The 17,135-nt window shown below is 50.9% G+C and overlaps 2 protein-coding genes across 3 annotated transcripts; one reads left to right on the forward strand and one right to left on the reverse strand.

Moving 5' to 3' along the window:
• Positions 1–767: 767 nt before the first annotated feature.
• LOC308524481 (uncharacterized protein C11orf16) lies at positions 768–9,725 on the forward strand (the record flags this gene model as incomplete). Its single annotated transcript, XM_081098944.1, has 6 exons — positions 768–934; positions 2,807–2,963; positions 3,145–3,376; positions 4,307–4,951; positions 6,735–6,957; positions 9,356–9,725. 5 exons carry the CDS (start codon positions 768–770, stop codon positions 6,938–6,940), a joined length of 1,407 nt encoding a protein of 468 aa, XP_080955070.1. The 3' UTR covers positions 6,941–6,957; positions 9,356–9,725.
• Positions 9,689–16,846, reverse strand: AKIP1 (A-kinase interacting protein 1). 2 transcript variants are annotated; one of them, XM_081098942.1, is made up of 6 exons: positions 16,796–16,846; positions 16,359–16,580; positions 15,810–15,890; positions 13,569–13,670; positions 12,213–12,284; positions 9,698–10,118 (listed from the first exon to the last, which is right to left on the reverse strand). In XM_081098942.1, the coding sequence occupies exons 1-6, from the start codon at positions 16,802–16,804 to the stop codon at positions 9,975–9,977; spliced, it is 630 nt and encodes a 209-aa protein (XP_080955068.1). In that variant the 5' UTR covers positions 16,805–16,846; the 3' UTR covers positions 9,698–9,974. The 2 variants fall into 2 exon arrangements, with proteins under 2 accessions (XP_080955069.1, XP_080955068.1); XM_081098943.1 differs by lacking the exon at positions 12,213–12,284 and having other exon boundaries at positions 9,689–10,118; positions 16,796–16,825.
• Positions 16,847–17,135: the final 289 nt, after the last annotated feature.

Consider the following 17,135-nt stretch of genomic DNA (forward strand, 5'->3'; position numbering starts at 1 on the left):
GCCCAGTACACTCAGCCCACAGTGTTTCCCTGGCTCACACCCATGGCAACCTGCTTGGCAACCCAGAGTCAGTTGGGCTGAGGCCTGAGTTCAACTGTCAAAAGGGGCCGAGGCTGAGGTGGAGGAGGCTGGGCTGTGGGTAAGTCTGCCTGTGGGTTCAGACCTGTGGGCTGGAGCAGGGCAGACCCTCACGGGCTCTGCTGGGCAGGGGCAGCGCGGTTGCGGGCCCCGAGTCACAGCTGCTGCCTCTAAGCAGGTAGGGAGCCCACAGCCCTGGGATCTCAGCGGGCCTGGGGCTGAGTTGGTCCTACAGGTGACTGGGTCTGGACGGGAGTCTGGCTTGGGCTGGGGGTCAGTTTGTCATCAGGGTTAGGATTTGTGAAGCGAACTATGGCCTTACCCTCAGGAGTCCCTACACGGGAGGAGGGGGAGGAAAAACTAGCGTATGCATTGAGCTACGTACATGCCAGGTGCTTTCCATGGACTCTCTCCTGAGCGGTAACAAGCACACAGATGAGGTGAGCACGCGGGCCGCGGGCTGTGAAGGGTTTAAAGCTGGCTTCTCTAAAATCACAGCTCTTGCTCTCTCCTGAACTGAGGTTCCCGAGGACACCCTGAGCGTCTGTGGTAGCGAGTGGGGCCCCGGAGAGGCCGCTGGGCCCTGGCCACTAACCGCTCACCTTGCCCAAGCCCATGTCCTCTGCTGGGCTGTGGGGCTGCAACTCAGACAACCGGAGTGCTTGTTCTAGGTGGTGTCTCCGAAGGCCATGGAATCCTCCGCAGAGCCTGGGGGGCCTCTGCCCAAGTACTGCAGCGTGGCCACCACCCTGGAGGCCCCCGCCTGGGCCGGCGCTGCTCCTCCCTGGGGCCTGTCCTTCAGCTGCCCCTTTGCCCTCCAAGCACCCTGGCTCACCTGGCACAGCCCTCTCACCAGGTACTGATCTCTGCCCCTCTCAAAGTGGTGTGCACCTTCCTTTCCTTCTCTGTCCTGTGGCTCTAGATCAGTGGTTCTCAACCTTCTGGCCCTTTAAATGCAGTTCCTCATGTTGTGACCCAACCATAAAATTATTTTCATTGCTACTTCATAACTGTAATGTTGCTACTGTTATGAATCGTAATGTAAATATCTGATATGCAGGATGGTCTTTGGCGACCCCTGTGAAAGGTTCGTTCGACTGCCAAAGGGGTCGTGACCCACAGGTTGAGAACCACTGCTCTAGATAGTGAACCGTGAGGGGAGAATGAGCGTCCTGGGAAGGCCAAAGGGCTCTCCACTGCGTGGGCTATGATTTGCTTAAGGCAGTGGTCGGCAAACTCATTAGTCAACACAGCCAAATATCAACAGTACAACGATTGAAATTTCTTTTGAGAGCCAAATTTTTTAAACTTAAACTATATAGGTAGGTACATTGTTATTAATTAGGGTACTCCTAAGGCTTAGGAAGAGCCACACTCAAGGGGCCAAAGACTGGCTTAAGGTATTACATGACCCCAGTCTAAACTGTGCTCCCAGTGACCTCAAGGGCTGACCTGGCTGTTCCACCTTGTAGCAGAGTGGCAGGTATCAGAGTAAGCATGTGGGAGAGAAGGCAGTCAGGCATCTCCAGTTACAAAGTTTCTAGACCATTTTTTAAAAGTATTTTTTAAATATGTAATTTTTTATTGATTTTAGGGGGGGGAGAGAGAGAGAGGAGAGAGAGAGAGAGACATCAATGAGAGAGAATCATTGATGGGCTGTTTTCTGCACACCCCACACAGGATCAAGCCTGCAACCCAGGCATGTGCCCTGACCAGGAATTGAACCATGACCTCCTCATTCCTAGGTCGGCACTCAACCACTGAGCCATGCTGGCTGGGCTCTAGACCATTTTATCATCCACTATGGACTTGCTCTGGCTCTGTGTGAGAAATTAGAGTTTCTGCCACCAATAGCTCCAGGCCCCCCCTCAGGTTCCCTCCGTTATCCTGGCTTTTCCTGAATAGTATCCTCGGTCAGGTGCCTAGGAAGGGGAAAGGCACCTCAGCCTACAAGCACATGCCAGCTGTGTGAGTCCCAGGAATTCATGCCCGTGCTACTCAATCCAGTCTGCCCAGGTTACGGACATGCCAGCTTGCACTCTTCATAGCCCCCTTCTTGCTTCTCCTGTGAGGGCCATCTCATTCAGAGCCAGCGTTAAGCATCCCTGCATCCAGGCTCACCCACAAAAGTAAACAGCTTCTTCAGAAACCCAAACCCTGACTCAACAATCATCTCCTCACCCCTACCCCACCCCCGGCTGTGGCCACAAAATTCCCAGAACTAGCTTCTTCTTTTTCCTGTCCCCACAGCCCCTCATTCGGCTCCTCCGTGCCTGCCCTGCTCAAGCGCTCCTTCCTCCCTCTGACCCACAGCGGCAAGCCGTCTTACACATTCGCTCCTCTGTCATTTCCGTCCAGGCCTCCCCACCTCATCCTGGAATCCCACACACCCACTTGGTATGTACCTTCGTGGTACTCTTTTTCTGGTCCCCAATCTAACCTCAGAACCGCATTAATTGAACATACCAAGGCTAACGACATTTTGATAGCCCCGAAGCAATTCCCAGTCCTCACACAGTGGTTCCCTTCACTGTCCTCTCCTGCCCAGGCTCACAGTTTATCTCCCCGGAAGTCCTTGGGGGCACTCTTGGTGTGGATTTCTGTTCCGCACAGCTTTACATGTCATACATGCGCCATGGTGCTGCACACACCTGCCTGGGGAGCGTGTTTCTTGTTGTTTTTAGGGCTTGGTCTTCTCTACTCCCTCATTCCATTTGCTTTTTCCCAGATGTGCATCATATCAACCGTGTTTCCCCCCTGCTGACCCGGCCCGGCAGGGGCCCGGCAGGCTGCGGGGAGTTGGAGATGCTGCTGGCACGTGGGTCCTGGCAAGAAGGGGACCTGATGGCTTTTATTACCGGGCGCAGATAAAGACTGCTCCAGAGGCAAGTTGTCTCTGCGACAATGGGCGTACTTGTCCCTGTCCCTTCTCTAAACGGTCCCCCACCCCCCCCACCCCCCACCCCCCCGCCCAGGTCTGGTTCTAGCTGTGGCTGTGGGGAACCGTGTGCTCCCTGTGGTACTTCCTAACTCCAGATCGTATTCTGAGTGCTTTCTTGCCCACAGCTGGAGAGGCAGGGGGCTCTGCTTGTGGAATTTGAGGCTCCCCTTGTCACGGGCCCAGAGCTGCCAGCCCCGCGGCAGAGCGTGGTCTTAGGAGAAGATGTCATCCAGTTCTCGCCCCCCGAGGAATACTCACTGCAGCCTGGGGACAAGGTGCTGGCGCCCTGGGAGCCGGACAGACAGCGGTATGGCCCTGCCACTGTTTTGGGCTTGGAGGCAAGAGGCCCCCAGAGAGGTAAGGGAAGCTGCTCTGTCCTACCAGCCCCCAGGAGGAGACAGGCTGGCGATCAGGCCAGAGGAGAGAGCAAAGGGTGTCTCTGTAGCTCAAGGGTCTTAGAGGCATTAAAAAAACAAACCCAAACCCAAACCCTTGCCCTGGCTGGCTTGCTCAGTGGTTAGAGCCCACAGACTGAAGGGTCTCAGGTTTGATTCCAGTCAAGGGCATGTACCTCGGTTGCAGGCTCCATCCCCAGCCCTGGTTGGGGTGCATGTAGGAGGCAACCAATCCATGTGTCTCTCATATAGATGTTTCTCTTTCTCTGTCCCCCTCCCTCCCTTCCACTCTCTCTTAAACATAAAAAAATAAGTGGGAAAAATATGCTTGGGTGAGGATTAACAGAACACATACACTCAAAACCCTTATCCCCTCACTTGCTGTTTAATCCTGGGGGTGGCAACAGATATATAAATCATATCTTTCAGATTAAAAACCATTTTCCAACAGGGTACAGCGCCTACAGCTACGACGCTCTGTTGGTTAGGGCTGGTGCGATGGGGTTAGCCTGGGTCACACCAGTGCTCCTGGCCTATCCCCACCAAGCTGTCCAGAGACAGAGACAGTTCCCTTCCATAGGGCTGGCCAGTCAGCATCACTGACATTCAGAGAATAAGAGGTTCCTCCTTCCCTTCCCCCACCTGAGGAGGCATTTTGCTTTTGACATGAAAATGGAGACAAGGAGGCGTGGTGGTAAATATGGAGCCTCTAACCTAGTGAGGGATGCTCCCGGCAGCGCCCCCTCCACCACCACCACCACCAGAAGTGTGCATGGGAGGCAGGCAGAGCAGCGGGGCTGCGCTGAGTTTTGCCTTGGGGGATAGGAGAACCCTTCTCCCATGACATGGAAGTGGTGGTTGTAATAAAACGTTGCCATTTTCTATTATGCAGCATCCAAAGAAGAAATCACTGTCCTCTTCTGGAACGGCAGGACAGCCACAGTGCCTCGGGGCGGGGCCTGGGGGGTGCCCCCTGCTGTCTGGAAGAAGGCTGTGGAGCGGCTGCACTGGCCTGTCACCAGCAGGCCCCCCACTACCCTCCTCTGGGCCCCTTGCTGCTCTCTGCTGGGGCCGGGCACTGGGTATGTCACCCACGGGCTTCCACTGGGCACCCCGTTCCTGTGCCCACCCTGCCACCCCCGCGCCTGCTGCCAGCTGCTGTGCCAGGGCTGTCCCGGCTGCTGCCCTTTGGCTGGACCCACCTGGTGGCCTCTCACCAGGACCTCGGGGGCCAAGGCCGGACAACAACCAGAGGCGGAGCTAAAGCCCAAGGTGCAGCCTCGGCCCCTAGAGGCTCCCAAAAAGGAGAAAGTGGCCGTGCAGGCTCCCATGGCTGTTTCTTCCTCCTCCTCCTCCTCTGAAGAGGATTTGGAGAAAGATCTGGAGGCGGGCCTCCCTCAGAGGCTGGTGGTGGACAGCACAGTCATCTCCGACCCCGTCCCTCCTGAGAAGACTCGGAGGAGGCAGGCGGGCCCGGGCCAGCCCGCGTGGAGGTATTGGAGGAGGAACGGGCCTGAGCCGCTTCCTGGGAAGCCAGGTACACCTTCTCCTGAGGCAGGGCCGAGGCCCTTGCTCCTTCCCTCCCACGGGTCTCTTAGGAATCTGAGCCCCTGACCACTAAGCTGGGCTTGGAAGTAAAGCTTAGGAGTGTGGTCATGCTGAAGGGGAGTCTGTGGTGAGGGGCAAAGGGTAGGTTTCCATTTAAGCAGTAAAGCCCAGCATGAAAGGACGGGCTGATTTTTATGCAAAGGTTTGCATCCCTGTTGAACAACTGTCCTTAGTCTCTCCGGACAGGGCATTGCCATTGTCTGTTTTTTTTACTGCCCCCCTCCCCCCTCACCCCCCTTTGTCCATGGAGACCTTGATTTTTCTCCAGATGAAAAGTCAAAATGCCTGCAGGTGTTGATTAGCCTTCAATGCCCTGAGAAGCAGAGAAACTATTTTTTGAACATTGGTCATCGGACCCTCCCCTCCAGAGGGCCCTTTAATAAGTCAGAAGCAGGACACTGCATGATGCGGCTCGATCTCTCCCACTCGAGGGAGGCAGTGCTCTTGCTGGCAGTCCGCAGCCAGCCCCAGGCCTCCTCATCTTGAGCTAAGAAGGGGCTCTCCTTTAGGTACTGGGTCACTTGCTGCTCCGGGAAAGGTAATTCTTGGAGCTGAACCATGAGAATCAGTGGACCTGAGTTCTGCCAGGGCCCAATCCGCACCCAGAGCTGTGGAGTGTAGGCCTGAGAAGGGGTGTGGAGAAAGGGGCATCCCCAGCCCTAGGCACAGACAGGGTACTACTTACCACAACTAACTAAACGGTGTGTGCCCAACACCAGAGCTCTCCTTCTCCCTCCAGACTTTGTATTCTTTAAAGGAAATGTACAGTTTTGTCTCCTAACTGTGCCTGGTAGCCATCAATACTGATGCTGACTGTCAGTCTCAGGCTCCGCCTCAGGATCTGCCTCTTACCAATCCTCCTGTATGGGTCCTTCCGCCCTCCACACGTGTTACTTTCAGGTACAGGCAGTGAGGTTCCTGTTTAATCCTAACCTAGCGATCCTGGAAAGGCCAGACTGTTGGCTGCTGGCAGCCACACTGCTCTCCTCCCTTGCTTGTGGTTAAAAAACAGGATTCAATCTGTAGTTTTAAAAGTCAGGAGGGGATGGATTTCTTTTCAAGTATTCCTTCCTTTTTAGATATGGCCCTTTTCCTCAGGAAGTCCCAGCCTCCGCCCCACTCAACCTCTGAACTTTCCCCATCAGCTTAGGATCTCCTCTTTGTGATCAGTGTGATTGATAAGCTCCTTCAGCTGGTGGTGATTGGTTACCTTTGCTTCCCCTACTGCAGTGGTTCTCAACCTTGGCTGCACATTAGAATCACCTGGGAGTCTTTTTAAAATCCTGATTTCTGGGCCCCATCCTCCAGAAATTCTGTTTCTTTGTAACTAATGTTGTGGCCCCACCCCATAACAAAGAAACAGAATTTCCAGAGGATGAGGCCTAGAAATCAGGATTTTAAAAAGATTCCCAGGTGATTCTAATGTGCAGCCAAGGTTGAGAACCACTGCCCTACTGGCTGTTTTGAAAAATTGGTTTGATAACTTCTATGCAATGCCAAACCTGGTGATCACATACAACCTTCCTCAAAAACATAATAGCCAGAAATGATTAAGAAAATCTATTTCTTCTTTAAATATAGAGAACCGTGCTAGGAGCTTATAGGTAGTGAAGAGATTCTTTGATCCTTGGCAGAGTTGTACTCAAGTCGTCCAGACTAATCCCATCAGAACGGTGGCCAATTCAGCACACCTCATTGAATTTGGGGTTTAGGCAAAAGATGCCGCAGCATCCAGAAAGAAGAGAAGGGCCACAAGCAGCAGGGAGCACAAATGGCAGTAGTGGGGAATACCAAGGAGCTGGTCCTGGAAGCAGCCAACACAAAGCCTCTACACACCCTGCCAGACACAGCAGAACACGGGAAACTAAGTCAGGGAACCACTGTGATGCGTCAGAGACACCGGAATGCCTTCGACTAAAAGCCCTGAGGATCTAGGTAAAGCAGCATGGCAGGGAAGGGGCTGCTTCCTTTCTTGTGTGTGTTTTGTTGTTTTGTTTTCAGTTTACATTCAATATTATATTAGTTTCAGGTGTACAGCACAGTGGTTAGACAATTATATAATTTCCAAAGGGACCCCCCAATAAGTCTAGTGCTCACTGGCACCATACATAGTTATTACAATATTATTGTCTATATTCCCTATGCTGTACTTTATGTCCCCGTGACTATTTTGTAACTATCTTGTTTGCACTTCTGAATTTCTTGGGAAGGGGCTTCTTAAGGACTCCTTCCAAGGTTCTTTGACCTCTTGGGGGTCACATCCCCTTTCAAAATAAAACCCATGGCTCTCCTTTCCAGAAAAATGCACATACCCACAATTTAAAAAAATGTTTTTATTGCTTTTAGAGAAAGGGAAAGAAACATTGATGTGAGAGAGAAATATCAATCGGTTGCCTCCTGTATGCATCCCAACCAGGGATTGAACCTGCAATCTGGGTATGTGCCCTGACCAGGAATTGAACCGTTAACCTTTCAGTGCATGGGACGACACTCAACCAAGCCACACTGGCCAGGGCACCCAGAATCCTATCTAATAATAGACAAACATGGTAATTAACCGTACCTCTGACATGCTTCCCATTGGCTAATCAGGGCGATATGCAAATTAACTGCCAACCAAGATGGCGGCCAGCAGCCAGGCAGCTGAAGCGAACAGGAGGCTTGCTTGCTCCAGTGATGGAGGAAGCCAAGGTTCCCCGCCTGCCACTGCCGGCCTCTGAGCTGCACTCTATGAAACAATGTTGCAGTTATAGAAGCTAAACAAACCTAAGAAACCTGCTTCCAGCCAGCCGGGCCTCAGAGCTGGAGCTGCAACAGTGTTTCAATTATAGAAGCCAAACAAACCCAGATACTTGCTTTCAGCAGCCGAGGTCTTAGAGCTGGAGCCAAGCCTCAGAGCTAAAGCCAGCTCTCAGTTCCAGTGACAGCCATAGAAGGTAAATAAATCCCAGAATAAAAAGAAAAAAGAAAAAAGGAGAGGTTGGGAGCTTCAGTCACCCACCAGCCTGAAAACGGCCCTCAGCCCCTCACCCAGACCGGCCAGGTACCCCAGTGGGGACCCCCACCCTGAAGGGGGTGTGACCAGCTGTAAACAGCCATCATCCCCTCATCCAAGCTGGCCAGGCACCCAAGTGGGACCTCCACCCCGATCCGGGACACCCTTCAGGGCAAATGAGCCGGCCCCCACCCGTGCACCAGGCCTCTATCCTATATAGTAAAAGGGTAATATGCAAACTGACCCTAACAGCAGAAGGACTGGGAATGACTGGTCACTATGACACACACTGACCACCAGGGGGCAGACGCTCAATGCAGGAGCTGCCCTCTGGTGGTCAGGGTGCTCTCACATGGGAGGAGCTCTGCTCAGCCATAAGCCAGGCTGATGGCTGCCAGTACAGCGGTGGTGGTGGGAGCCTCTCCTGCCTCCTCAGCAGCGCTAAGGATGTCCGACTGCAGTTTAGGCCTGCTCCCCGCTGCAAGTGGACATCCCCCGAGGGCTGCCGGGCTGCCAGAGGGATATCTGATTGCCATCTTAGGCCCAATTCCCCGGGGAGCGGGCCTAAGCCAGCAGGTGGTCATCCCCTGAGGGGTCCCAGACTGCGAGAGGGCACAGGACGGGCTGAGGGGCCCCCCACCCCGAGTACACAAATTTTTGTGCACCAGGCCTCTAGTTCTAAATAAGAGAGGAATATGCTAATTAGTCCAGATATGCTAATTAGTCATGACTGGTATGCAAATAGACCATCACTCCAACACACAAGATGGCTGCCTCCATGTGGCCACAAGATGGCCTGCAGGGGAGGGCAGTTGGGGGTGACCAGGGATCGGGCCTAAGTGGGCAGTCAGACATCCCTCTTGGGATCCCAGATTGGAGAGGCTGCAGGCTGGGCTGAGGGACAACCCCCTCCTAACCCAGTGCATGAATTTCGTGCACTGGGCCTCAAATTTGCATATAATTTCAAAAGGCTTACAGAACCTACAGAGGACATTATAAACTTCTTGGGGGTGCAAGGATCTCCATTTAAATGACTCCTTATTTGGTGAAGGGCATGGGTCTGCTTTCCTAGGCCCCATGTCCCTGGGAGTCTGTTTCTCACTAGGAATGCTAACATAGCTCTACTTAAAATTTCGATTTATCACATAAAATGCTGGCATTTTTTCCTGAGGAAAGACATGTTCAAAATGAGATGAATAATTAAACTGAAAGGTGCAACAATACTGTTGGTGTGGTCGCTTAAAAGTTAAGGACACATCTATGACTCTTTAAAATCAGTGACTTTTGATCCTTAAAATTACAGTCAGCATACAACCCTCAGGATTCTTTCTCTTATAGGAAGCAAAGGAGAGTGAATACCTGAGGAAGAGTTACAAAGTGGCTGGCACAGCCTTCAGTGGTAGAGTGCAGGCCACAGATGACAGTCGCATAAGCAGCAGCATCTTCACCCCTTTAAGACTTCCCAGCAGATGGGCATAGGAAGGCACCTGTCCTAAGAGCCACAGGAGTGCTGCCGGCCTGGCCAGGTCTCCCTGCCTGGTGAGATGAGCATGAGAATGCTGCTCCACAGAAGTCACAGGTCGTGGGCAGCCTGCTTTGGGCAAGTGTATCCACAGCCTCTCTGCCACCTTTTCATAAAGCCTACAGTTGTACATGAATGACATTTTGTTGCTCTTAATACCAATAAAATGGAATTCTCTTTATTTATAAATCTCTCCTTTTATTATCATAATTATCCTTTAGTTGGAAAGCAAGCAGTAAAAACTATTCAGACAGCATCATTATTACTTTTAGGGGAGACAAGGGTAAGAGGTTAAAAACTTTTGAGGTTAAAATAGGCACTGAAAGAGACAAGCTCCAGGTCTCAGGAAGGCCGGCTTGATGTATAAATATTAACAGAATCATCTGTGGCTTTATTCTCCTTGCTACTTAAAAAAAGGCAACGTGATGGTCAACCTCAGATGGGGAAAACCAAGTCCACACTTTGTCCTGAATCAACAACCACCACGTGAGTCTTCTTGGTTAAGCCATTTGCACCCACAGTGACAGAATAGGTCCCTGGATATACTTCTATGTAGAGGTCCTTAGAGATGTTCTCAGCCTGGAAGAAAAGAGGATATTAGCGGGTTAGAGATTTTATATCCCAATGCCAGGCACCTCCACCAGGCTTCCTTTGTGTGCCAGAGGCCGGATGGAAGAAAGCATTCCTGTGGGAGATGGAGGTTCCGTTTTCAAGTCTCAGCCACACAGTAGGACTATCCTTTAGGCAAGTCTCAGTGTCTCTTAGGCTTGTTTCCTTTTTCTAAGACTTTGGTAATACCTACCTCACAAGTGTTCTAGGAACATGAGTCATAAAAGGAACACTAGCTGGAGTAGAAAGATAAGAATTGGGTAGAGGAAAAGACTAAGGACATTGTTTGGGGATCAAAAGCAGACAGTGGCACTTGTCACAGATGAGCAGTAATGGCAAGGCACCTTGGAGTGATGAGAATCATTCTTTTTTTTATTGATTTTTCACAGAGAGGAAGGGAGAGGGATAGAGAGTTAGAAACATCAATGAGAGAGAAACATCGATCAGCTGCCTCCTGCACACCCCCCACTGGGGATGTGCCTGCAACCAAGGCACATGCCCTTGGCTGGAATCGAACCCGGGACCTTTCAGTCTGCAGGCCGACGCTCTATCCACTGAGCCAAACCGGTCAGGGCGAGAATCATTCTTTTTCATTATTAGGACAGTGAGACATTTCCTTTCTCCTAAAGCTGGGAATACTATGAGTAGATTCCTTCCTGTCATGCAGCAAGTCAGTTGGCTGGCAGAGCCCTCCCTGGACAGACTGGTTCTACCTGGTACAACAACCCTGGAGGCTGGAGTAAAGGGAAAGCTTTATGTTTGGAGCTGAGCTGAGCACAACCTCCAATGACAGACTTCATGCAAGGCGGGGAAGTGGGTCACGGCAGGTGTGCAGGCAGCGGGGTCTTAGCTCAGAACAGAGCCGTCATTAAGAGCCCGGTTCCTGTTCCTCAGCCGGGATGCCACTCATGCTCACTCAGTGCTCAGAAGGAGCCGCAGGCAGAGCTGTAATTCCCACAACCACACTCGGTGGGGGAAACCAAGTCCTAGCCAGCAGATTCCACTAGGAGGATAAATGACAATTTGTATACTTCCTCCCTCTCCACATGACAGACAGATCAGAAGCCAATTTTTTCCAAAGCTGCTTTATGTTATATCCTTTCATGTTTACCCCAGTTACTGCAAAATCAGGGGCCTAGTATCATTTAACTGATGTGAATGTGTGGGACAACACCACAACTATTTATTGGTTATCAACTATGTAAATAAAAGTAGGTTTCAGAAAATACAGCTGTATCAGAACTGCAGAAAGCCAAGGATGCCTCGTTTGTCTGGATAAAGGAAACCGGGGGGTGAGATCGGCATCTGTGCTTCCCACACCGTGAACATCTGGAAGATTAGAGATACCAAAGCCAGCAGGTTCTGGAGGCATCCAAGCCTAACCACTTGCATTTGTACTAGAAGCAGAATATGCGTAGCTGCTAAACTCTAGTATATTCTGAATCCCGGCTAGCACACTGTAGACAGACAAAAACTAAGCAAATGATGGCAGCAGCATGCTGGAGTTCCTTCCCTCAGAATTCCAGCCCTGGCCAGTTCCAGATTTCCTGAGTTTATAAACTAATGAGCACTTTATCCTAAACATGAGAAACTCGTCCCTATATGTTTTCACAGAGAAACACTAGTGGAAAACAGGAACAAGTCCCTTCAAATGTTTTGGAACCCGATCTAACCAAGTGTATATGTTTCAGGATTGTAGCGATGGTATTCGCTTTGTAAGCAGAGGGGTCAGGCCGCTCCTGCTGCTCCAACAGATGGTGGAATTCCAGCAGGACCCGCCAGCCCAGCTGAGCTGTAGGAACTGAGATGTGAATACTTCGCATTCTTTTCAACCACAACTATGAGTCCAGGCACAGAGCACCCCTGAAGCTTCCAGTGGGGGAAGGCTACCAAGGAAACATTTTACACTGAACCACAATGTGTGCACTCCCCACAAGGATAAAAACATCCCAACATGAAAATACTGCAGGCCCAGCACAAAGAGCTCTAGAGTCACCAGGTCAACTGGTTCATGAAATGGCCGTGAGGGGAGGCCAGCGGGGACACCAGGAGCTCCGTACTCACAGGCTGGGGTGCCTCTAGCGTACACTCTGTGGCTGGACAGACGCCTCCAAAACCCAGGGGCGTTTCTTGTCTCTGGAGAAACAAACAGAAACATCAGTGCCCAGGCTCTGACTTCTGGATAATAAAGAGAAATCTTCTCCTACCTTAAGAGGAACTAACCATTGTTCCATCCATTTTTCTAAGTTGTCACCTACATTATTAAGGCTTTTAGTGAATCCTGTGGGGGCATTTTTAGATGTTCACCATGATTATTTTTTATCTCCCTTGGGCTGTGGAGTCAGATAAATCTGAGTTTGAGTCCTGTGTCTGCTCTTTGCTGAGAAGGGCAGAATAATTTATCTCAGCCTTGCTTTCCTCATCAATAACATGGGGACACTCGATTGCAAGGAAGATTTAAAGTGTAGAAGTGCCTGACACTTAACAGGCTCTCAGAAAATAGACTATTTACTGCTTGTCTTGGGGGTGGGGGCGCTAGTAGGAACAGGCTGACCTGATAAAGTCAATTTCTCACATTTATAGGAAAGAATGGGAGGGACAGGAATGACTCTCGCTCACATGTGACCCCCTTAGTGTCAGGCCAGAAAAGGGGAGCCAGGGCTCGGGCTGTGGTGTTACTCCTCATATCTGAGGCCGGGAAACAAGAGGGACTTCCAGCATGCATCCAGCTCTCACTCGTATCCCTGTGGCCACGCTTCCATCCTTTCCCTGAACCCACCGGCCAGGGAAGTCAGAGATCCAACTGTGGATTGGACTCTGGATTTAAGTTCCGTATCTTTGAGTACAACTAGGAGTTTAAAAACAAAAACAAAACCATCTACTCTCCTCAAAAACAACAACGAAGGATTTCTGTTGAATCAGTTTCACAAGTAGAATATTCGTCTCTCCCAGAATGACAGGTGGTAAAAACAAGCAAGTCTGTAGTGAGAGGCCTGTGATATTATCTTTAGGAAAAGTGCTTTGTTACAAAGACGTCCTCTTTGCACTTTCTTTTTTAAAGTTACCAAAGACATGATAGGTGTCACTAGCTTAAGAGTAAAATATGTGCTCATGAAAAATCTCTTTCCTATCCCTAGATGTAGAAGAGGATATCTGAAGCTCTTCTCATTAACCTGCCCAGGAATCCCGTGGCCCAGGATGGCAGTTTCATCGGAAGATCCCACGGTGGCATCAGTCTTATATTTTGGACATGTTCATGGCTGTAAGTTCTCCAAGACTGGGGTTTGAAACATTCCTGTTGAGCACTGTAATGCTGAGTCACACAGGCATCCAACAATATAGATCCAGCAGGAGCTCCCAGACTTGGGGTCTCCCACCTTGGGAGGCTGGGTGCCCAGCACAGGACATGAGGATACACACCTGGCCATTCCCGAGGTCCGAGCACAAGTCCAGCTGCGACTTCCCTCTGTGATAACGATAGACGTGGGTTGCCCCTTCCTCTGGCACAGATGAATAATATTTCTGGAGAAGTAACATGAAAGATGTTGGGTAACCAAATAGATAAATTTTCAAAAAACTGTTACTTGGGCCAAATATGGTTAAGAAGGGAGACAAAAGAGCAAAGATAAGTTACCTGCCTGCTGGACAGGCCTCTGAGGTCATCTAACAAATCTTAGCCCACGCAAAGTGGCTGCAGAGAAGGAAACTGCGTTTGGCATCACTCTGCTGCCATCTGCTGCCTCTGTCGGGCAAGAGCTCTGGCCAACTACAGCTGGCAGGGCCCTGCTCTCTGCCAGCTTAAATAATTTTCTTATCTGCGCCCCCATGTCAAATACACATGCCCTTTCACCTCCTCTCATGACAAGTTCTAATGAACAGTTCTGTGTTTATTGTCTAAGTCTCAGACAAGGATGAGGGAAGAGAGGGGTGCTGAGATGTGGAAATACAACAGGAAATGCAACATAAACCCAAGAGCTATGCAGTCAGTTCTCCCCTGTGGAGGAAAGGAGGGTGAGGTCTCTAATTTAAGGAGGATAATCCAAAGGATCAGGAAGCCATTACATTTTTCTTGTCTACTTCCTTTCCCCCTGGAAGTGAACCTTAGATGTGCCCCTGATTGTGACTAATGAGGAGGACATCACTGGCCTGCTTGTTCTGAACACAGCGCAGGGTCAGGGTTGAAGGCACGAGCCCAGAAGCATGAGAAGCAGGGAAAGGGCTTCAAGACGTGGGTCTAATGAGGTACCGTAGGGGCTGCTTCGACACTGTGAAGGCAAACTCAGAACACTGTTCTGAATTCCATCTCGAAGAGCCAAAGGGTTCTGAGGCTCCATTCCATAACGGATACTTGAACTGAAAACCACAATGAAGAACACCAATTTGCTAAACCTCAAACCAAAGACAAATATTATTCCTTTTACTGAGCCATGAACCCAAGTTTAAGTTGGTCACTTTACAGTAGAGCCCAAGTTATGAATTTTTCTAAAACCATTTAACAGAATAAGGACATAAACATATTCTCTGAACTGTATCTCATTGGCTGGAATCCTGTTCTTGGGAGTCACGGGGATTTTATACAAGATGTAGAAAGATTAGTGATTTTTTTGGAATCTTAACATATTAAATTGAAAAGCAGGACAGAAACAAGGTATTCTCTTCCTTCTCCCTTTCAGACCAGCATCCTTACAACCACATTGGAATCATAAAGAAGTTAAGGGTGGAAGAGACCCAGCATCTGTTGTAATTCTCCGATGATAAAGAGTGCCTTCCATGCAGGTGATGTCCTTGAATGCTGGCTGGCCTGCCTCCACCATTCCCTCAAAGTACTTAAAGATGACGTTAGTATAATATAGCTTCGAGAAGAGGGTCTTAAAAACCCTTGGTCAGCCATTTCAATGAATGGTACCAAAAATCCTAAGTCCCTCATGCTACAGTTTATGAAATTTCTGATGTTCATCTCTCAGTGGAAACCAAGAAAGAGACTGTAAAGGCTGGCAAGGATTTGAGAGACCATTTTTTCCACGGGGAAGGGAAGGGTGAGAGCGACTAACTGGCCGAAGGCATTAGTCAGTATGTGGCAGAACCTGGGTATGACTCCCGGGAGGCTGCTCCTGCCATGAAGCCCCACCTCTTCCGATGAGGGCCATCAAGCGATACAGGCCACAGGGGCCTACGTGACGACGACATTACCAGGCACTTGAAACAGAGGTTAAATTCCTAATGTAGGGATTTTGTTTCAACACATTCTGAAAACAGGCTCAGTTCCAGTTGACAGTGACCCTACTGGTTTTTGAAGCCTCCATGTCAGTTAAAAGTGCTAAAAACGGCAAGTCGTTGGATTTGATTGTTTTAGAATTCAGCAAATAAGCTTTTCCCCTCCTGCTAGTCTGAAACAATAGTGAGAGCAGGGACCTTTTTTGACGTGTTCACCGCTGTATCCTCAATAACAATTCCTGAATTAGGCATTCAAACAGATAGTTGTTGAATGAATTCTAACACGGATTTACCGCCTGGTTTAAATCCTTGAGTGATTACCATCCGCCCACAAAGACGGGGCAGTGTGAACTGGCAGTCTCCAGATTCTCCCTACATTCCACGAAGACCCACTTTGTGATCCATCAGCAGGAGAACGGGGCATGGCCTCAGCTTACACCAACTTACCCCACACTGACTTGAAGTATAGTCCATGAACGCCGCCATCGTTCTGAAAGAAGCACTGAGGGTTGGGCATCTTTCTTCTCTCTGTGTGAACAAATGGCAAGTCACAGGTGAGGTCTGGTATTCCCTCCAGGAGAGTGAAGTCATTTGGGAAACAGCTTCCTTTTTACTTTGTGAAAGGCTTAGAAACTTTAAGTCAGGAAGAAGGATCTTACTGAGAAAGAATTCCAACTCCACAAGGAATCCGCTGACCTCCAATTTACCCAGGACAAAGACTGGTTTGCGGGCTTTCTTCTAATATCAGATGGTAGCAAGTAAAGATTTTTTTTAATAAAGTAACTAACCAGGGCTGAGCAGCATCCTAAAGCTACCCAATCATGATCTGTCAAATGTGGCGAGTTTTCAAAGGGCTTTCCCGTTCGTGTCCTGATACTTCACAGCTTTTGCCAAGAGCAAGATCCCTCAGCTGCTTCCGCGTGGCCGTGCCCCGGGCCCAGCGGGCCACCGCCGAGCGAATGAATGGGCTGGTCCCCCCGGCACAGGGGCCCTCACCTCTCCGGGGAGAAGGCGCTGGGGGCCGGCCGCGGGCCATCTTTCTCGGTAGGGCCGCTCCGGGAAAATGCCCCCCACGTTGCTTTTGGCCAGAGAATGCCAGTCCACTGCCCTCCTCTTAGCCCGCTCCAGCACTTCTTGACCCAGCCTAGCCGAGCGCTGCAGGGAACGCCGGTCCATCCCGTTCAGCGCCGCGACAGCCAAATAGTTCTCCATGTCTACCTACGCGGGTACATACACACACACAAGGGCGGGTCAGCCTGCTGCGGCGACCCGGCTCCAGATCCGGGTCGGAGCCGGGGCCTCAATCTCCCCAGCGACCAGCGCTCCCAGCTCCGCCCCCCACGCGTTAGCCAGCGGCTGCCGGGTCAGGGCGAGCCGGTGCGCGCAGACCCCGTCCATTTCCGTGTCCCCCTGCCCTCATAGGAAACCCTCACCCAGCCCATCTCTCAAGGCGCATGCGCTCCACGCTTGGGCGGGCGGGGGGCGGGGCCTGGAGCACTCAGCGCCGGCGCAGCAGGAGGGTGAAGGAGGCGGGGCGGAGCGCTGGGTCGCAGGCCATTGGAGGGTGTCGAGAGGCGGGGCGCGCGTTCTACGCCGGACACGCCTCCTGCGTACAGTCCGCGGCTCTTGCGTGGGGTAGCGGAGCAAGAAGCTGATCGCTGTTGGCGTGCCGGGCGCGATGGTCGATGTAACCTGCAGCCAGGGCGGCCGGTGGGCGCTGTCTGGGGAGACCCCTGGGCCTGGGGCCTGGCCCTTGGAAGTCATCTCCGCTGT

This window comes from Myotis nattereri, assembly GCF_964212035.1.
Source record: "Myotis nattereri genome assembly, chromosome: 9".
Classification (NCBI taxonomy): Eukaryota; Metazoa; Chordata; class Mammalia; order Chiroptera; family Vespertilionidae; genus Myotis; species Myotis nattereri.

What these genes read in the sequence shown, in the direction of transcription:
- AKIP1 (XM_081098942.1), bottom strand. An exon ending in AGCGCCTTCTCCCCGGAGAG is followed by an intron (nt 15,891 to 16,358) that starts GTGAGGGCCCCT and finishes TTGTTCACACAG; the next exon opens with AGAGAAGAAAGATGCCCAAC. An exon ending in CGCTAGAGGCACCCCAGCCT is followed by an intron (nt 10,119 to 12,212) that starts GTGAGTACGGAG and finishes CTTTTCTTCCAG; the next exon opens with GCTGAGAACATCTCTAAGGA.